The sequence below is a fragment of the Nuphar pumila genome, chromosome 15 (genome assembly GCF_984573655.1).
Source record: "Nuphar pumila chromosome 15, dmNupPumi1.hap1.1, whole genome shotgun sequence".
NCBI lineage: Eukaryota > Viridiplantae > Streptophyta > Magnoliopsida > Nymphaeales > Nymphaeaceae > Nuphar > Nuphar pumila.
In genome coordinates, this window is record NC_143263.1 from 21,257,058 (window position 1) to 21,279,566 (window position 22,509).

At 35.7% G+C, this 22,509-nt stretch overlaps 1 protein-coding gene across 1 annotated transcript; it reads left to right on the forward strand.

Annotated features, from left to right (window-relative positions):
• The first annotated feature begins 202 nt into the window (after positions 1-202).
• Positions 203-22,418, forward strand: LOC149814762 (Ribosomal L29 family protein). The gene is made up of 3 exons (XM_089988289.1): positions 203-614; positions 21,392-21,611; positions 22,181-22,418. Exons 1-2 carry the CDS (start codon positions 249-251, stop codon positions 21,563-21,565), a joined length of 540 nt encoding a protein of 179 aa, XP_089844415.1. The 5' UTR covers positions 203-248; the 3' UTR covers positions 21,566-21,611; positions 22,181-22,418.
• Positions 22,419-22,509: the final 91 nt, after the last annotated feature.

Here is a 22,509-nt window from a genome sequence, read left to right on the forward strand (position 1 = left end):
ACTCAAATGTCCGACCCGCCCCTTACTGTAAGAGATTCGACACCCCAAAAAATCTATCCTTTGCGAGACCCGAATGACCACTTGGTCCGACCCGATCCTATGCCTTTTGGATCCCGTAAATTTTAAGAAAGATGGGAGACTATTTAGTCAATCTACGAATATAATTATATGAGTGCCCTTTATCCGTTATCCATCTAAAGCAGTGAGCTGTGACCAGAGAGAGAGAGAGAGAGAGAGAGAGAGAGAGAATGGGTGGGAGCGTCCTGGGGCTGTGTTTGCCTTCTTCCCCTGCATTGTCGGTTTCTCTCTCTAGGAGGCTGCCGAGTTCCTCCTTCGATGGGCTGAGATTTAGCAACGTTGCGGCCACCAGAGGGAGGGTGGCCACCACTACCACCATTCTTCCTTCTCTTGGTAGGCCCTCCTCCTCCTCCTCCTCCAGAAGCGTCGTCATGATGGCCAAACGAGAGGACGAGCTGAAGGATATCAGGGCCATGACCACCGAGCAGATCAACGAGGATGTCGTCGACCTCAAGGGCGAGCTCTTCATGCTCCGCCTGCAGCGCTCCGCCAGGAACGAGTTCAAATCCAGCGAGTTTGGTCGAATGAGGAAGAGGGTACCCCTTGTTTATTCTCTCCCTACTTTCCGATTCTTTTTCTTTGTCCGCATAGTTGGCCTTTTGGTTGGTTGTTTTTGGATGAAAATCTGAGAGAAGTAGGGCCACCATCGTCTATTTTTTTTTTTACATATTTTCGTGTTCGACTGGTTTTAATGTGCCCACTATTCTTAATTTCTTAAATCCTCATTTATGTTTGTTCCCTTATTTTAATTTTCGATTAGTTGCTATCTTTTATCGAGCACTTTCTGGATCCAAGTCCAAGGAAATTCATGCTCCAATGTGCTATCTCTTGGTAAATTTTCTTCATCAAGTCATGATGAGAACTAGTGGATTTTGTTCTGCCCATTATCGAACTGTAGTGCTTGTATCCTTTTCTATGTTTTTTAAGTTGAAAAGCTGGGTATGTTCTAGGCACATGTTAAACTTCTATTTATATATAGTAGGTGCTTTACCTATTCCCCTGCTGTTGGTTAAAATATATGAGATTATTCTAAAAAATATGTGATTAACATATAAAAGTAACTAAAAAAATGATTACATAACTGGAAAATATATGAGATTAACCAATAAAAGAAAAAATATACTAAGAAACCGTTTACATAACTGGAAAATATATGAGATTAACCAACAAAAGTTAAAATATATGAGATTATTCTAAAAACTATGAGATTAACATATAAAAGTAACTAAAAAACTGATTACATAACTGGAAAATATATGAGATTAACCAACAAAAGTTAAAATATACTAAGAAACTGATTACATAACTGAAATAACTGGAAAATATATGAGATTAACCTACAAAAGTTAAAATATATGAGATTATTCCAAAAAATATGAGATTAACATATAAAAGTAACTAAAAACTGATTACATAACTGGAAAATATATGAGATTAACCAACAAAAGTTAAAATATACTAAGAAACTGATTACATAACTGAAATAACTGAAAAATATATGTGATTAACCTATAAAAGTTAAAATGTATGAGATTATTCCAGAGTTACCGGAAACGCCTATAGAATAGGGGAAGCGCGCTTCCCCGGGACGCGCTTCGGAAGCGCGAAACGCAGCGCTTCCGAAACGCGAGGGGAAGCGCATGTTCAATTGAGGAAGCGCGTCCCCCTTTAAAGAGAAGCGCGTCCCCCTTTAAAGGGAGACGCGTACCTCTTTAATGGGAGACGCGTACCTCTTTAAAGGGGTACGCGTACCCCTTTAAAGGGGGACGCTATTATGGAAAGGTCGAATTTGCCCTTAAATTTTTTTTTTTACACATGAATATATTTTTTACCGAGGTTAAAATGGGTATTTTATAAAACCCGTGAAAAAATAAAATCGAAAGGGGCTTAGGGTTTTGTTTTTTCACGCGTATCTTCCGACTCCTCTCTCTCTCTCTCTCTCTCGAGTTTTCGGCGAGCTCCGAGTTCCGGCGACCTCAAAAAATTCCGGTGGCCTCCACCGACTTCCGAAGATGAAGATGTTCACCTTCAGGTACACTATCTTCTCTTACCCCCCTCTCTCACGCTCTGTCACTCTCACCTAGTGACTCGGTTTCACTCAGGCATTTACTGGGTCAACCCAGAAATGAACAAAACTTTGCTGATAGGGGTTCAGGGGCGCAAATAGGGGTGTAGCAAGAAAAAAAAATTGGTGTGATAGGGGTTCAGGGGCAACATCCTCCTTTTTTTTTTGAGATAAAATAAAAGTGGCTACAATTATTAATAAAAATCTATTTCATATGGACAAATCAAACTATTTGCTGCAGTCAGGGTTGGGCTACAAAAATAGATAAAAATCTATTTCATATGGAATCGGAGCTGGGCTAATACTGAGCTTTTAAATTTTTTTTTTAACTGGACCGGGAGGCCCATATTTTGCTTTGATGAAGAGTTTTCGAGTGATATAGGGCTGGTGTCTGACTTGTGTGGTGTGAGGTTCAGCTCGTGAGCAGAGATTTGATTCCTTCATTCTCTCTAGAAAGTACATTTAAGGAACAAGGGATTGTTACAGACTATTTGTTTCATTTTTCCGTTGCAATAACATGATGGTCTTTATCTTTTCTTTTGTGTTATCATATGATGATCATTTATATTCTTATTTGAGACCCATGAATGAACAGTATATTGGTTGAGAAACATTTCACATTTTGTGGTTGTTTAACTGAGTTTATTTGGTCGTCTTTTTTAGAAATAAGGGTTAATGTAGTATTTTTTTATCATTCTTGTAGGTTTTAACTTTTAAGTCATTTTGACGATTGCTTGAATCCTGATTCCTGATCAGATTGACTGAATCACTTTTATTATTCTTTTACTGTTGGATATATATGGATTATTGATTTATTGTTTTCAATTTCAAAGTCAATGAAAAACATGTTCTGCCTCCACAAGTTGTCTTATGGTTTCATTATGGTGTTTGATCTTGCAGACTTTTAGAATCTATTCTCTCCTTGATCTCTTGAAGTGATTTTGCTTTATGTGAATTCTGAACTTACATGTTGATCAAGTGAACCAAGCATGATAAAAGAAACAAAACAAAAGAGATACTTATAAGTATCCTATAATATATAAAAAATATATTATAGGAAAATTCTTGAATTCATATTATAAAAACATATTATACAAAATGTATACCAAGCATGATTGAGCTTATCATCCCTATTAAGTATGAATTCTTTGATATACTGAGCGTGGGCACACCCAGGCTCGGCTCATTTACTCTATCAGAAGAGTGGGGCAACTAGTATGCTGCAGCTAGTTGTTTAAAATTTTAAATAAATATCATTATTGCTAGTAACAGTCGGCCAATATGAGTTTTGTTTTTCTTCGTTGTTATGTTATCTTATTTTGGCATTTTTTCATAAATGCAAACTTTTGAAAGAACTTTTTTTTTTAAAAATTTTGTTTGCTTTATCATAGTATATTATAGAAACATAGATCTTTCACCTCCTTAAATGATGTTTATTTATTTGTTTTAGTAATTGGTAAATTATGAGTAATGATTTGTGTTCTTCACTCTCCATTATTTATTGTTAATAATAGCTTTTTTAAAGTGTTTTAGGTTGATTCTGATACTTTTATGATGCAGATATATTTGCATGTTCTTTGCTTCATTAATGACCATCTCAAGCTATGATCACGATAATTCTGATGACGATGACGATTCTTTGTACAATTTGGAGCATGAATCATCTAGTGGTGTTGGGAAGGGCAAGAAGAGGTCTTCTGCTTGTCCATATCAGTTTGAGGACCGAAACAAAAATTGTTTTGATGAAGAAGATGAAGAAGAATATGACTTGGATGACTACTATTCTGAAGATGACCAAGATGATGAACCACCTAGCATGCATAAAACAACAGTGCTATGGCGCCATGTATTGAAACAAAAGAAGAGTGGGCAAGGAAAGCAAGGTGGAACCCAAGTTTTTATGTGCAGGCACTGCAAAAATATTTATCATGGGTCATATACTCGAGTTTTTGCACATCTCATGGGATCTCCAAAGGGACAAAGTGTTGGGATTGCCTTTTGCCCTGAAGTTGCAAAAAATGCAGAATTGGCAAAAAAAATTAAGAGGCAAGTTCGTCGAGTGGAGGTTTCATCAAGTGCATTTGAGTTGAGGTGATCAAGAATTGATACTCCGAAGAAGCCTATTAGTATGACTACATCATCTAGTGGAAGCCGAAAAACAGTTGATATTCGTGATACCTTTAAAAAGGTAGAAAGAGATGATGTAGATCACAAAATTATCAGATTTTTGTGTGCAAATGGCATACTTTTCAATGTGCTTCGATCACCATATTGGGAAGAGATGATATCTGCAGTTAATAAAGTGCCCGGATATAAACCCCCATCATATGAAAAAGCGCGAACAACGTTGCTTGACAGTGAGAAAGAGTGTGTTCACAGGGAGTTAAATGAATTTCGAGAAAAGTTTGAGGAGTTTGGAGTTTCCATTGTCTCAGACGGTTGGACAAATATCAAGAACAAACACTTGATAAATATACTTGCATCAAACTGTTTTGGCTCGATGTTCTTATATGCAAGCGATTTTTCTAATGTGCAACAGTCAGCTGCAAACATTGCCGAGTTTTTGAAGATGGGATTTAAACTTGTGGGGCCTTCTAATGTAGTGCAAGTGATTACAGACAATGCAACAAATTGCAAGTTAGCAGGTGAAGAATTAAAACAAACGTACAAGTATATTTTTTGGTCACCTTGTGTTGTGCACACACTTAATTTGATCTTCAAGGATTTGGCACATGAGTTTCATTGGTTGGGAGAAACATATTTGCAGAGTAAAGAAATTGTGAAGTATATCACAAATCATTCAAAAGCACTAGCAATCTTTAGAAGCAATGAAAAATTAGAATTAATAAAGATTGCAAAAACAAGGTTTGCTTCACATTATACTACTTTGAAACGCTTGCTTGATGTGAGGGAGAGCTTAAGGCTCACAGTAATTTCAGATAGATGGAGCGATTGGAAGCAATCATGCACGGATGAAATTATGAAAAAAACGACTGTTACAACAGAAACAACTCTTCTTGATGAAGAATATTGGGATTCTGTACGTTTAACATTATTGATTACAAAACCCATCTATAAGATGATTAAATTTTGTGATCAGGAAGGCCCTATAATTGGTGAAGTGTATGAAGGCATGGACAACATGTTGGGGGAAATAAAAAACAATCTAAAAGGACAACCAGATTTATATGAAAAGATTCATAAGATTGTCTCAAATAGATGGGATAGAATGAATGTGCCTCTCCATAGTCTAGCCCACATGCTTACTCCAAAATATTACGAGTCGGAGTATCTCAAAATCCCAGCAGCAGGAGGGGTCAAACGAGTTTCTCCTGGTAAAAATTTAATTCTATCTATTTAATAAAGTTTAAAGTTAAATGATGTAATTATTTTATTATTTCATTTGCATTTCTCTTGTTATAGTTACTAAACAATTTTTTTTTGCAGAAAAGGATAATGATATCTTAGACGGTGCAATGCTTGCGCTTGAAGTCATATCTTCTGGAAATGAAGAGTTATCTACACTTTATAGGTCACAACTTGTGGCTTTTGCATCAAGAAGTGGAAGATTTAGCCGAAATGCAGCACGAATAGATGCACTGAATCCTACAATGTCAGTACTTAATTGGTGGCGTTTTTATGGTGGTGATACACCGGAGTTGAGAGCATTAGCCATTAAGGTTTTATCTCAACCTATTAGCACATCTTCTGCAGAAAGAGTGTGGAGCACCTATAGTTACATTCACAATGTTAAAAGAAATAGGCTCAATGAAGATCGTGCTGATACCTTAGTGTATATTCATTCCAATCTTCGATTGATTGACAAGTATAATTAAACTGTGTTGTACTTTTGTTTTGGTATTTTTTTTTCTCTTTTTTTATCATTGATTGTTTATTAGCATTCATATTTTATATTCTTGTTATAAAAGGTGCAACAATCGCTATAAAGAAGGGCCTAGTCGAAAATGGGATATCAATCCAGAACTTCCTATTGTAGAAAAAAATACGTTGAGATTAGAGGATATGCGATGAAGAGATTTGGATGATAGTGCACAACAATCAAGCACTATTTCCAAATCCAAACATAAAGATGCACAACCAAGAGCTCCATTACCTTCAATAATTATACGTACAAATGAAGTTGAAGAGGATACAAATCAATCCATCAGAGCTAGTAGAACTGCAGATATACAAGAGCGACCATCAGTTCCTCATGGTCGGATTGATCGTTTCTTTAGCCGGAGACCTAGGCAAGGTATGTTGATATTGTGTTTTTTATATTTTAAATTATGGTTTTTGAACATTTTAACTTTTTAACGTATTCATTATAGGAAATGAAGGAAGGAGCAAAAGACATGGTCGTGGAGGACAGGATGCACGTGATGATGCAGAAAGTTCGCGATCTATTGCTGACTTGAAGGGAAAGAGAAATATGACAGATTAATGAACTCTTGAATTATTATTTTTTTTTATGATGTAGTTGGAGTAGTTCAACTTAAAAACTTTTATGTTACTTTTTTGTCATGGTCTTATAATATTTTTTTGGTATACTTTTATTTTGAATCTTGCATGATAAAGTGAAGTAGTGGATTATGTTAATTTTAAGGTTAGATTTAGAGTTTAGAACTTTGTAGCTTATAATTTACAATTTAGAAATTTATAGCTTCTTAGGTCGCTTCCGGTTCGCTTCCTATGTCGCTTCCGAGACGCTTCCTATGTCGCTTCCGAGACGCTTCTCGGTTCGCTCCTAAGTGGTCCCACGCTTCCCGCTTCCTAAATTTTTGAAAGTGCCTCGCTTCCCGCTTCTGCTTCCCGTATCGCTTCCCGCTCCCGCTTCCTCGACTGGCAACTCTGGATTATTCTAAAAAATATGAGATTAACATATAAAAGTAACTAAAAAACTGATCACATAACTGAAAAATATATGAAATTAACAAAAAAAAGTTAAAATATATTAAGAAACTAATTACATGACTGAAATAACTGAAAAATATACGAGATTAACCAACAAAAGTTAAAATATACTAAGAAACTTATTACATAACTGAAATAACTGGAAAATATATGAGATTAACCTACAAAAATCTTTTTGATTATGTCTTAGAAGCCTTGTTGTAAAAAAATAATAATTTTTTTTGCGCCTCAGGCTTGCGCATTGAGGCACAGAGGGCCGCGCCTCAAGGCACGTTTTGGATAACACTGTGTCGAACACTATAAGGCAATTATATTAACTAACCTGCTCAAAAAAATAAAGAATAAATGGACGATTGATAAACAAACCATGCAATTGATAACCTGCTCAAAAAAATTAAGAATAAATGAACAACTGGATAATCTAACCATAAAACTAACAATGTGAATAAACAATATACAAAAAATAAAATCATGTATATAAAAAATCTAACAACAATAGACAAATAAGAAGAAGAAATGAACAATTGAATAAACAAACCATGCAACAGATAACCTGCTCAAAAAAATTAAGAATAAATGAACCAAGGTTGAAAAACAAAAATATAAACTATACAATATATACATATACATAATTACATACACTTATAATTTATAATATATATATATATATATATATATATATATATATATATATATATATATATATATATATATATAAAATGTGCATCAGCAACTGTGTGTGTATGTGAAGTGTGAATTGTGAAAAAGATAAGAAAACAGATTATATATATATATATCTCAGAAACATAACTACAATGATACAATGCTGAACAAAAACAAGAAGATAGCACAAGAATACTACCACTAATATGCTGCGACTGAATAAATTCTGAACTATGAATAAGCTGCTATCAATATTATTATGCAGACTCACAGTGGATAGGGTGCTACTACTATGTCATCGATACACAAAACTTAACCTAGTAGTACTCTTCACAAGAGAACAAAATGAGCCAGTATCACACTCAAGATGCAAAAAATATGAGTGAACAAAACTACAAAATCAAGAACTCAGCATTAGGAACCCAAACTATTCAGCCAATGGTCACAAAAAGCCTCAAAATAGGGAATCGTCTGTTATATACCCTCAAGAATGTCAATCAAACTCCCAAAATCCTTCATAATACCACACCAAACAGGTGCCAAACTACTAATGCAAAACGATGAAAATAGAAGTAACCCAACCATTAAGAATCCACCAATAAGAACAAAAACAGTAGATTTCTCAAATCTGGACCAAATTTCACATAATATCCAGAAAATAGAAGAAAATTCACAGAAAATCAAATACTTATCCAATCTTTCGGTCTCTGAGCAGCGATAGAGATAGAAGCACAAGCAACGAGAGAATGAGCGAAACAGAGAGAGAGAGAAACAAAGAGAAATAGAGGAGCGAGACATCGAGAGAGTGAGAGGAGCAAGAGAAATAGAGGAGCGAGAGGAAAGAAAAAAAATCGGGGGAAGAAAAAAGGAAAAAAAAAGAGAAGGAAAAAAGTGGGGGGAAGGGAAGCGAGACAAAGAGAGAGAGAGAGAGAGAGAGAGAGAGAGAGAGAGAGAGAGAGAGAGGATTACCTTCTTCTGGGTATGTTGCAAAAAACCTAGAGAGAGAGAGAGAAAAGAAGAAAGGAAAAGCCCTTTCCCCTTTTTGTACCCATCGTGGTCAACAAAAAAAAAGACAAAAAAGGCTTTAAGCCTAGGTGGTCCTAGCCAGAGTTACCAGAAGCTTCTTAGATAGGTGGGAAGTCCGCTTCTTCGAAACTCGCTTTGGAAGCACGATACTCCTCGCTTCCAAAACTTGATGGGAATCTCGATTCTCCCACGCTTCATTTGTTCTTATATGTTTTCTCGCTCTACTTTTCATGTTTTTTTATGTGTTTCTTCTCACACTACATACTCACTTCCATGTGCTTTCTCTAATTTGGCAATCATCATTTTTAGATTTTGTTAAAAATTTAATTCTTACACTAAAAAATCACGAAAGTTAAGAATAGTCACTTTTATTTTAGTTTTTATTTGCGTTCCATTTTGATTTTCATTCAATTCTTATATTGCATTTTTTATTCCTCACTTCCCGCTTCTTATATATTTTAAAATGCATCGGTTCTCACTTTCGCTTTTTGTATCGATTCTCGTTTCCGCTTCCTAGCCTGGCAACCTTGGTCCTAGCCTAGGCAGCACCTAGGCCAACTAGGTGGCGCCTAGGTAGTAAAATAGGGCCCACACCCAAACCCACCGCCCAAACCCAGTCGCCCAGGCAGTGGGGCTGCACCTTTGACATCCAAGGTTATCATGCATTATTATGTGCATTAAATATACTTGAATTGCATGTTGGATATACATGTTGAGGATGTTTAGATTTGTTCCATGATGGTAATCTTGCATTTTTTTGTATGAATTTAATTATTTTTCTCTTTTTGTGAGCTCCTTTGAGCTCTTATATTTAATATACATGTCGTGTTTTGCATAGTATAATTAATGAGTTGTATCTTTATTTGTACCTTTGGGACATTATTACAAAATTGTTTATATCTTATTAATATTTTATGTCTAATATGTGCTTGTCTTTTGAACTTTAGGGGTTGTTTGATGGCGCATCCTGCATGTCGTGTGGGACATCGTGCCTCTGTGGGATGTAGTTGCCATCAAACATCAGGCGTGCAGAAGGCGAGTCCGCCACATCTCAGGAACATGATTTCACCGTTCCACCCCCCTGTTATGTTGAGAATTGGGACGGGTGGAACAATGAAATGAAAAAAATAAAAATGGGGGGTGGGGGGGAGTTACCCCCGACACTCTGCCTCACCCCCGCAACCCTCTCTCGCTTCCACTCCCACTCTCTCTCGCCCTTCTCACCCCAACCCCAACCCCAGAACTCCCACTCTTCGGTGAGCGATGCCTTACTCTCCGGCTACCCTCCCTCTCCGTGGACCCTCTCTTCGATGAGCGACGTCTCCCTCATCGGTGAGTGACATATCTCTCTGTTGTTAAAACCAAACTTTTTTTTGGGGTTTTTGCAATCTATTGAGTGAATGCATGCTAAATCCAGTTTATTTGATGTTAGGGTTTGTTCAATCCGATTTTGTTTTTGGGATTTTGTATTTTAATCATTGTTTTTGCAACTTTTTTAGTTAATGCATGCTAAATTTGGTTTATTCAAGGTTAGAGTTTGTTCAATCCAATTTTTTAAAGGGTTTTGTATTTAAATCATTTTTTTTGCATTTTTTTAGTGAATTCATGCTAAATCAATTTATTTTTTTCGAATATGTTTAGATATTAGAGTTTTTGTTTCTTAAACCCTGTTTTTGCAATTTTTTTTAGTGAATGAATGCTAAATCTGTTTATTTTGTTTTAGATATGCTTAAATGTTAGGGTTTTGTATTTGAATCATTGTTTTTGCAATTTTTTAAGTGAGTGCATGTTAAATCAATTTATTTTTTTCGAATATGCTTAGATATTAAGGGTTTTGTTTCTTAAACCTTGCAATTTGAGATCCATATTCTTGCCAAAAATCCGTGATTCGTGACATACATTCATAATTGGATCCAATATGATACGAATTATAACATTCGGATTTCGAAAAAATGGTTGTGTATTTATTTTAAGTTAGCCACTTGGAACATAGGGTCTTTAACTGGTAAGTTGGTAGAGTTAGTAGATGTTATGTGTAGGAGAAAGATTGATATTTTATGTCTACAAGAGACCAAATGGGTAGGTGAGAAAGCAAAAGTGATAGAACCTTGGGGATATAAGATTTGGTATACAGGAATAGATAGGAATAGGAATGGAGTAGGGATTGTTATGAGTCGTGAGTTTATAGATAATGTAGTTGAGGTCCGTAGGAAGGGTGATAGGATTTTACTTATTAAATTAGTATTAGGTACGGATATTATTAATATTATTAGTGTTTATGCACCTCAAGTAGGTTTAGATGATTCCACTAAGCGTCAATTTTGGGAAGATTTAGATGGAGTAGTACAAGGGATATCTTATGGAGAAAGGCTTTTCATCGGCGGTGACCTTAATGGGCATGTAGGCATTAGTAGGGATGAATTTGAGAGTATCCATGGAGGCTATGGTATAGGAGAAAAAAACGATAGTGGAGAAATGATTTTAGATTTTGGTTTGTCCTATGATACGATCTTAGCAAACACTTGGTTTAGGAAGATGGAGTCTCACCTAGTAACATTTAAAAGTGGGGTTAATACGAGTCAGATAGATTTTTTCCTACTTAGAAAGAGAGATAGGGGTTGTTGCATCGATTGTAACGTTATACCGGGCGAAAGTGTAGCTACACAACATAGAGTCTTAGTTTTAGATCTTAGAATTAGACAATGCCGCAAAAGGGATAGACATAGGATATATCCTAGAATTAAGTGGTGGGCACTGAAAGGAGCTAAACAAGGAATGTTTGTAGAGCGGGTAGTTAAAGAAGTTGATTGGTGTCTCGAGGAGGATTCAGAATCTATGTGGAATAAGATAGCGGGTGACATGAGAAAGGTGGCTAAGGTGGTATTGGGTGAGTCTAAAGGCAGTGCACCGCTAGGTAAGGATACATCATGGTGGAACGAGGATGTCAGATTAGCTATTAAGGTTAAAAGAGAGTGTTATAGAAATCTAAGTAAGAGTCATGATAATGAGAATTTGGAGAAATATATGATAGCAAAGAAGGAAGCTAAAAAAAGTAGTTCGAAACGCGAGGGATAAGGTATATAAGGAGGTTTATGACAAGTTGGATACCAAAGAGGGCGAGAAGGATGTTTATAGGCTCTCAAAGATGAGAGATAGAAAATCGAGGGATCTGGGTATGGTTAGATGTATCAAAGATGAAACGCAAAAGGGTTTTAGTCAAAGATGAGGAGATTAAGGAGAGATGAAAAGATTATTTTAATAAGCTATTTAATGGAAGTCATGCTCAGGATCTTGGAGACTTCTCCATTCCTTTTCATGAGATGAATTGTGACTTTATGCGCAAGATTCAAAAGAAAGAAATTGCAGAGGGTTTGAAAAAAATGAAATCAAGAAGGGCAGTTGGCCCAGATGGTATACCTATCGAGGCTTGGAAATGCTTGGGACAGAAAGGTTTAGAATGGTTGACAAATCTTTTTAACAAGATTTGGCGGACAAATAAGATGCCTAATGAGTGGAGGAAGAGTACTTTGGTGCCTCTATATAAGAATAAGGGTGATATACACGATTGCACAAACTATCGTGGTATAAAACTCATGAGTCATACTATGAAACTTTGGGAGAGGGTGATTGAGTATAGGTTGAGGAAGGTTGTCATGATATCGGAGAATCAATTTGGTTTTATGCCTGAAAGATCAATTATGGAAGTTATATATCTTCTTAGACAACTTATTGAGAGATATAAAGAGAAAAACAAAGATTTGCATATGGTTTTTATTGATTTGGAGAAGGCATACGATAGAGTACCTAGGGATGTTCTCTGGTGGACAATGATGAAGAAAGGTGTTTCTCTCAAGTACATTAGTATAATTAAAGATATGTATGAAGGAGTAGTAACCAATGTCCGCACTTGTGGAGGGGTGACAACCAATTTTCCTATAACGGTTGGGTTACATCAAGGATTTGCTTTAAGCCCTTTCCTATTTGCTATAGTGATGGATGAGCTTACGAGATCAATTAAAGAAAATGTGCCGTGGTGTATGTTGTTTGCTGATGATATTGTTTTGATTGATGAGTCTAGAGTTGGGGTTAATGCTAAGTTAGAATTATGGAGACATACATTAGAAGCAAGAGGTTTTAAGTTGAGTAAGAGTAAGACAAAATATATGGAATGTCGGTTTAGTAAGCAACGAAGTAGTGATGGGAGTGTAGTGAAGCTTGGTGAGCAAGAAATACCGGTGGATGATTGTTTTAAATATTTGGGATCTATCATTCAAAAGTATGGAGAAATTGATGGAGATGTAAATCATAGGATAAAGGTTGGGTGGATAAAATGGAAAAGTGCAACTGGTGTGTTGTGCGATCGTTGAATGCCATTGCGGTTGAAGGAAAAGTTTTATAGGACGACTATTAGGCCCGCTTTGCTATATGGTACGGAATGTTGGGCTGCCAATAGACATCATATTCAAACAATGAGTGTAGCTGAGATGCGTATGCTTAGATGGATGTGTGAAAATACAATAAAAGATAAGATTCAGAACGAGGAGATACGTAAGAAGGTAGGCATTGCACCCATTGAAAATAAGATGAGAGAGAATCGTTTACGGTGATTTGGACATATTCGGCGAAGGCCTAATGATGCTCCAGTTAGAAGGATGGAGAAATGAATAAATATATTAGTTAAAAGAGGTCGGGGTTGGCCTAGGAAGACATGGATGAAGATGATAGGAAAGGATATGAATGTTTTGAACTTCACCGAAGACATGGCATTGGAAAGAAATGATTGGAGGAGAAGGATTCATGTGGAAGACCCCGAATGATTTTCTTTTTTGGTTCATATCGCCGACCCCAATTGTTTTAGGATGAAGGCGAGTTGTTGTTGGTTGTGTATTTATTTTATATAAGTTTTAGATTGTTTTGGTATTGGAATCCAAATCACGATCTATATTCGGGGCAAAAATCCATGATTTGTGACATATATTCATAATTGGATCCAATATTATACCAATTATAGCGTTGGGATATCAAAAAAATGGTTGCGTATTTGTTTTACATAAGTTTTATATTGTTTTGGTATTTGGATCCAATTTGAGATCCATATTCGGGACAAAAATCCATGATTTGTGACATACATTCATAATTGGATCCAATATGATACAAATTATAATGTTGGGATAGCAAAAAAATGGTTATGTATTTGTTTTAAATAAGTTTTATATTGTTTTGGTATTCAGATCCAATTTGAGATTCATATTCGGGGCAAAAATCTATGATTTGTGACATACTTTCATAATTGGATCCAATATGATACCAATTATGACGTTGGCATATCGAAAAAATGGTTGTGTATCTGTTTAACATAAGTTTTATATTGTTTTAGTATTTGGATCCAATTCGAGATCCATATTCGGGGCAAAAATGCATGATTTGTGACATATATCCATAATTGGCTCCAATATGATACCAATTATAACGTTGGGATATAAAAAAATGGTTGTGTATTTGTTTTACATAAGTTTTATATTGTTTTGGTATTTGGATCCAATTTGAGATCCATATTTGAGAAAAAAATCCATGATTTGTGACATACATTCATAATTGGATCCAATATTGATGCCAATTATAATGTTGGGATATCCAAAATCTTATTAAAACATGGATAATGGTTGGGTGGATCAAGTCGTACGATCTAAAACGAAGTTATCCGACCCATTATCCATTTGTGTCCATGCTGTCCGCACAATGGATCTAACAAACATTGGATATAAGGAACACATCTTCCATGAACAAGCCACCAAACGTTGGATTGAGTATAGTTGTTACAGAACAGATAAAACATGTGTTTTGTTTGTTTTGTTTTTTCGTTCCATCCAATCTTGGATAAGCCATCAAACAAGCTCTTAGTGATCAAAATTCTACTATGTTCAGAATTTACGTTTTCTTAAGAAATATGTTGTTTTTATGGTTATGATTGTCTAAGCTAGAAATTCTTAAAAAATCGATTTTGAAGTATATTCCTTGTGTCTATCTTAATGGCTATTGTATCTTGCTTGAATTATTGCTAATATTTCTAAATTTTTTAAATTATTGATTAAGGTGCATATCTTACTCACTTTTAAAATTATTTAGTTTATAGTACCTTTATGTTTTGTTATGGAACTTAACCATCCTCTCTCCATATATATATATTCTTGTTCAAAATATATTTGTTTTGAAACTATATACATATAACCTATAACTATTTTTTAACTATTGTGTTAAAACATTTTCTTTTAAATCTATTTAGTTAGGATATCTTCCTTTATGTAGTTGAAACCTCTGTTTTGTTCTGTCTAAAGGTTTTTAATGATGATATGGGGTTGATAAAGAAATTTTGTTTCTTATGCATCATATCATGAAGATGTAGATAGCTGATGAAGGCATTTGGTGAAGATTATCAATGAAGACTTGGATCCTTCCTTTTGTTTTGTATTTTCAAACTTTTGATAATCACACCATAAGTTTGAGGGGGAGTGTTAAAATGTATTGATCTATCTATATATATATATATGAGTGTATATGTATATATTATATAATTTTAAACTGTTTTTCTTATCTTTATAATAGGTAAACCCTTTAGGGGTATTGTGGTAATTTTGTACATGTAATAGGTTTGCCCATTAGGGACGGAATGGTAATTTTGTGCATGTAATTGGCTCTGCCTTTTAGGGGTAGAATTGACTTCTTTTTTTATATTATTTTTATTTTGTCCTTTACACTCTTTTAAAGGGCAGTTTTGTCTTTTAGTCAATATAGTTGTTGAGAATCTCCTACATATTCAGTTTTGTCTTTTAGTGAATATAGCTGTTGAAAATCTCCAATAGCTATATTTCTAGCTGTTGGAGCCTTTCCCAACAGCTATATCAGTCATCTTGGCTCTCTTGTTGGTATATAAATAGGGACCTCTTGTCCCATTAGATGTAATGCATTTTCCTAATGCATATTTGATAAATAAAGATTATTTTTTAAAGATTGTGTACTTGTGTTGGCTTTGTGAGTGCCCTTTCGTGGGTTCTTGTGTTCTTGCCTATAGTAGGCATTTTATATTTGAATCCTTGAGGATTCATTACAATGTATTCATCAGAGACCAAATGGGTATGTGAGAAAGAAAAAGTAATAGAACCTTGGGGATATAAGATTTGGTATACAAGAATAAATAGGAATAAGAATGGAGTAGGGATTGTTATGAGTCGTGGGTTTATAGATAATGTAGTTGAGGTCCGTAGGAAGGGTGATAGGATTTTACTTATTAAATTAGTATTAGGTACGTATATTATTAATATTATTAGTGTTTATGCACCTCAAGTAGGTTTAGATGATTCCATTAAGCATCAATTTTGAGAAGATTTAGATGGAGTAGTACAAGGGATATCTTATGGAGAAAAGTTTTTCATCGGCGGTGAACTTAATGGACATGTAGGCATTAGTAGGGATGGATTTGAGAGTATTCATGGAGGCTATGGTATAGGAGAAATAAACGAAAGTGGAGAAAGGATTTTAGATTTTGGTTTGTCCTATGATATGATCTTAGCAAACACTTGGTTTAGGAAGAGGGAGCCTCACCTAGTAACATTTAAAAGTGGGGTTAATACGAGTCAGATAGATTTTTTCCTACTTAGAAAGAGAGATAGGGGTTGTTGCATCGATTGTAAGGTTATACCAGGAGAAAGTGTAGCTACACAACATAGAGTCTTAATTTTAGATCTTAGAATTAGACGATGCCGCAAAAAGGATAAACATAGGATATATCCTAGAATTAAGTGGTGGACACTGAAAGGAGCTAAACAAGGAATGTTTGTAGAGCAGGTAGTTAAAGAAGCTGATTGGTGTCTCGAGGATGATTCAGAATCAATGTGGAATAAGATAGCGGGTGGCATGAGAAAGGTGGCTAAGGAGGTATTGGGTGAGTCTAAAGGCAGTGCACCGCTAGGTAAGGATACATCATGGTGGAACGAGGATGTCAGATTAGCTATTAAGGTTAAAAGAGAGTGTTATAGAAATCTAAGTAAGAGTCATGATAATGAGAATTTGGAGAAATATATGATAGCAAAGAAGGAAGCTAAAAAAAGTAGTTCGAAACGCGAGGGATAAGGTATATAAGGAGGTTTATGACAAGTTGGATACCAAAGAGGGCGAGAAGGATGTTTATAGGCTCTCAAAGATGAGAGATAGAAAATCGAGGGATCTGGGTATGGTTAGATGTATCAAAGATGAAACGCAAAAGGGTTTTAGTCAAAGATGAGGAGATTAAGGAGAGATGAAAAGATTATTTTAATAAGCTATTTAATGGAAGTCATGCTCAGGATCTTGGAGACTTCTCCATTCCTTTTCATGAGATGAATTGTGACTTTATGCGCAAGATTCAAAAGAAAGAAATTGCAGAGGGTTTGAAAAAAATGAAATCAAGAAGGGCAGTTGGCCCAGATGGTATACCTATCGAGGCTTGGAAATGCTTGGGACAGGAAGGTTTAGAATGGTTGACAAATCTTTTTAACAAGATTTGGCGGACAAATAAGATGCCTAATGAGTGTAGGAAGAGTACTTTGGTGCCTCTATATAAGAATAAGGGTGATATACAAGATTGCACAAACTATTGTGGTATAAAACCCATGAGTCATACTATGAAACTTTGGAAGAGGGTGATTGAGTCTAGGTTGAGGAAGGTTGTCATGATATCGGAGAATCAATTTGGTTTTATGTCTTGAAGATCAACTATGAAAGCTATATATATTCTTAGACAACTTATTGAGAGATATAGAGAGAGGAAATAAGATTTGCATATGGTTTTTATTGATTTGGAGAAGGCATACGATAGAGTACGTAGGGACGTTCTCTGGTGGACATTGATGAAGAAAGGTGTTTCTCTCAAGTACATTAGTATAATTAAAGATATGTATGAAGGAGTAGTAACCAATGTCCGCACTTGTGGAGGGGTGACAACCAATTTTCCTATAACGGTTGGGTTACATCAAGGATTTGATTTAAGCCCTTTCCTATTTGCTATAGTGATGGATGAGCTTACGAGATCAATTAAAGAAAATGTGCCGTGGTGTATGTTGTTTGCTGATGATATTGTTTTGATTGATGAGTCTAGAGTTGGGGTTAATGCTAAGTTAGAATTATGGAGACATACATTAGAAGCAAGAGGTTTTAAGTTGAGTAAGAGTAAGACAAAATATATGGAATGTCGGTTTAGTAAGCAACGAAGTAGTGATGGGAGTATAGTGAAGCTTGGTGAGCAAGAAATACCGGTGGATGATTGTTTTAAATATTTGGGATCTATCATTCAAAAGTATGGAGAAATTGATGGAGATGTAAATCATAGGATAAAGGTTGGGTGGATAAAATGGAAAAGTGCAACTGGTGTGTTGTGCGATCGTTGAATGCCATTGCGGTTGAAGGAAAAGTTTTATAGGACGACTATTAGGCCCGCTTTGCTATATGGTACGGAATGTTGGGCTGCCAATAGACATCATATTCAAACAATGAGTGTAGCTGAGATGCGTATGCTTAGATGGATGTGTGAAAATACAATAAAAGATAAGATTCAGAACGAGGAGATACGTAAGAAGGTAGGCATTGCACCCATTGAAAATAAGATGAGAGAGAATCGTTTACGGTGATTTGGACATATTCGGCGAAGGCCTAGTGATGCTCCAGTTAGAAGGATGGAAAAATGAGAAAATATATTAGTTAAAAGAGGTCGGGGTTGGCCTAGGAAGACTTGGATGGAGATGATAGGAAAGGATATGAATGCTTTGAACCTCACCGAGGACATGACATTGGATAGAAATGATTGGAGGAGAAGGATTCATGTGGAAGACCCAGAATGATTTTCTTTTTTGGTTCATATCGCCGACCCCAATTGTTTTGGGATGAAGGCGTAGTTGTTGTTGTATTCATCAGAAATTCTGTTAGTATAGAATCCCCAGTATTATATTTCATCTCTTTTTTTGTGACTCTTGTTTGAGATTACTTGGACTGTGCAGAGAAGGGATGATAAGGTATTCTTTCAACAAAGAAAAAAAATGACTTGAATTTCACAATTGATGAGGCTGGTTTTTGAACAAAAATCTATTTGTGCCAACAGAAACACCTGGAAAATAGGTATTTTTAGCTTTTTTAAACAAAAAAACTATCTCATGCCAACAGAAAGCACCTTCATAATAGGTGCTTTTAATACAAATTCCCTCAATTTGAATTTTCTTCGATTATAGAGTGATCTGATTAGTAGATTTTCTGAGGCATGTCTTCACTTCAACTCTAAATAACTACTATATATCAGCCATATGTTTTAACTTAAAGGTTAGACACCTCTGCCTCTAGATAAAGCTATTCCTATTAATCTCTTAGCTGTAAATGCCCATGGCGTCATTTGTCCTTGTTGATGGCTTTCTTCAGTCAGCATGTTAAGCTATGTCATCCATTTCCTGTCAAAATAATATTTAAAATAACATCAAAATATTCAAGATGAAAAATCTTTCAGTTAAAGATTGGTAATGCAGAACAGTGATGCATAAAGGCAACTTTTTCCCACTCCATTGTATTATGTAATGCTGTCAAGTATTAGTACAGTCAACTGGTTTGTAGATAAAGATAACGATAACGAGCTCTATACCTAGAGGTGCATGTTATTGTTTTTAGAGACTAGGTTAAGAGGAAGCTTTTTAAGGAGGGAATCCCATAAGCAAGTCTGATTGTTAGACTCGAAAAATAGAGTTGCAATGATCTGGTCATGGATATGACCTTTGATACTGGGATCACTCAATAATCTGCACCCAATACTGGTACATCAGTATTTCTGGAGTTATCTTTTCAATTGCTCAGCAACTCTGTAGATGCTCTGGACTATACTTAGAACATGCAAGGTATTACAGCTAGGGATTGGATTCTCATCCTTGTCCATGTTTGCACGTTTTTGTGATTGATACAATGTGTCTATGTAGGTGGACATGGGCCCTGTATTCTTGTACACCCTAAAGATTGTGGAACTTATCACACTGCAGAACTAGTTGATTAAGAGGGTGTGTAAATATATTTCAGTAAGAAAGGCATAAGGTAACTTTTTCTGTTACTTCAGATGGAAATGAAGTTATCTACATGTTCAGGAGTTGATGAGGGGTCACATTTCCCTGCATGATCAAGTCGGGCCTTCCATATCATGAATTTTCATGTTTCTAGGGTTGGGGTCACTAGTTAACCCTTTTCCTCAAGAAGGGCATGCTGCATATACTAGCTCAAATTTGGTATTGCTGGTTTCTGGTAGATGTATTTTTTCTGGGGGCAGCCTTCCGAACTAGCAGTGATATCCTTATGGATGACCTTTCTTCTTATTCGGCCACCAGAAATTGTGGCTAATCAAACTTCTGTAGGTGTTCTCTGCAACTGAGTTGTTTCGCATTTGGACATGCTGCAGACGGATAATACCACTATGAAGCCATTCTTAGGCCTTCTATGGTGTGTTAAAGCAGACTTCTCTGTAATGCTATGATTGTCTTCTTGGTGGCACATTCTTGTTGATTGCAATTTATAACACATCTGTAATGTCTTCATTCTTTTGCCATTCCATCTGATATGATTTTTTTGGTATTATATGCATGGTGTATCACCATGCACTCTCTAGTTTCATGGGCTAGCTCACCAAAACCTCTTGGCTTATATTCTTAACTCTGCCAAACTGTCTTTACATCTGTGGTGTTGTCAGTTATAATGCCCATTCATCATTCTACTACCGTGTCCTTGTGAATCACAAGTCACTTGCACAAATTAGTCCTGATCTCTCTCAATCTGGTGTCATGGATATGACTGTGGATACGGGTGTACAGCCATTTTTTATGAAGTTTCCAATATGACTAGTATACGAGGGGACATGATAGGCAGGCAAAAATGGAGTGTCCATGTGACAGCGGTTGTTTCATATACCTGAATGTTCAAACTAATTCACTTATACTTTTAAAGTTAGGAAGCTTTAAAGATCATATGTCCTTTATGTACAGCTGGAAATAGTTGACAATTTCATGAAGATATTAGATAAAACTTGCAAAGGCTTTATTTCCTACAGTTGGCAGTGCAAATTTTGGTGTTTTATTTACCACTTCCTTGTTGATGTAAATTGGAGGATCATAGTGATGGGTAAATAATTTGCCATCCCTAAGCTTCTCATACGTGATTTTATGCTTATCGAAAATAAAATATTTACAATTATAAGAAAAGATGAGACAGCGAAATGATTTCATCTGTTCAAATGCTCAGATACATACTGTTTTTTTTAGTGTTTTTGACACAATTTTGGAGAAATAAAACGCTTGAATTGTTCTTGCTAAAAGTACATGACTACTGATGCAGTAAATGACAATTTGCAAGGACACAGGTTCAAATTGCATATATTCAGTGGTGAATACATTCATTTACCAAATATAACTGAAATATAAATATGACATTTACAGTATGAGACTATCTAGCACACATATGTAATAATGAAAAGTAAAAAAAAAGCGTAGACTTTGGTGGCCAAAATCCATAGTTTGTGTTACATGTGTAATGTTTTCAAATAATCACAATCTGCATTTTCAACCTCTCTTCTTATTTGCGGACTGCACTTTTCCATAGATTGCTCGGATGTTGACAGTTAAGAGAGAAAGGGAGATTGAGGAAGGAATTAACAAAAGGCTGTCCAGGAAGCTTGACCGTAAATGGAAGAGAAGCATTGTTGTCAGACCACCTCCATCACTAAGGAAGAAGCAGGAGGAAGAGAAGGCAGCAGCAGAGGGAAAAGCAACATGAGCAAATGTAGCATAAACTTGTCTGATAAACTTGAATCTGTTACATGGTAATCTTGCTTAAATTTTGTTTAAGAATTTCATATTTATCTGTTGTAAAAAATTTTCATCCCATCACCCAAAACAGTGATATTTTATCTGCAAATCACAAAATTTCCTGTTTTCTTCTCTGTTTCTGCTAGAAGTAGCATTTTGTATTTTAGGAGAAATACTTTGCTATTAATACTCTGCAGTTCATGCCTAATGAATCCTTTATTTGTTGGGTTGGTCTTTCTTCTGTTGGGCAAGTAGGGGTCATGTCCACGACTCAGTGTACCTTGCCATCATCAAATCCAGCATCCCGTGCAATCACACAATACTGGCAGTCTAGGATGCTTGCTTGTTATAGGTACAACAGTTTCCTGAAACTTAATATAAACAAAGATGCTATATGTTATAGATTTCTCCTAACAAAAGGTTCTTAGCGCATCCAAAAGACATCTAGCAAAGTGCACAGCAAGGAAGAAAATGGCATGCCTTGAAAATAACAAGCTACTGAAATTACTCCGTTTCATCTAAGTTGGGATATGAAGTTCCGACAGAATCTTATGACATCTTATCCTACTCACGACTGATGCAGGTAATCAAATTTCATACCAGCCTCCGTTTGAGCCATTACAGCTTATGCCTATGTAGACTGTAAAGCTGAATGAAAAATTCAATTAGACTGGCGATTCAAGCATAACAAACTTTTTTATTTGTACGCACAAGTGCGATAACTTGAGCTTTTCCTTTAGCTCTCTGGAGTAGAGCAACTCTAGATGCATGTTAATTGATTTTCACAGATATGTATGAAAGATAAAGACTTGCATCACAAACTTGTTAGATGAGATCCTTGGTAGCAAGACTTTGAGTAGGTCGTAATCTTGAGACTTGGGTCAGACGCTTGCTTGACCTAGATCTACGTTA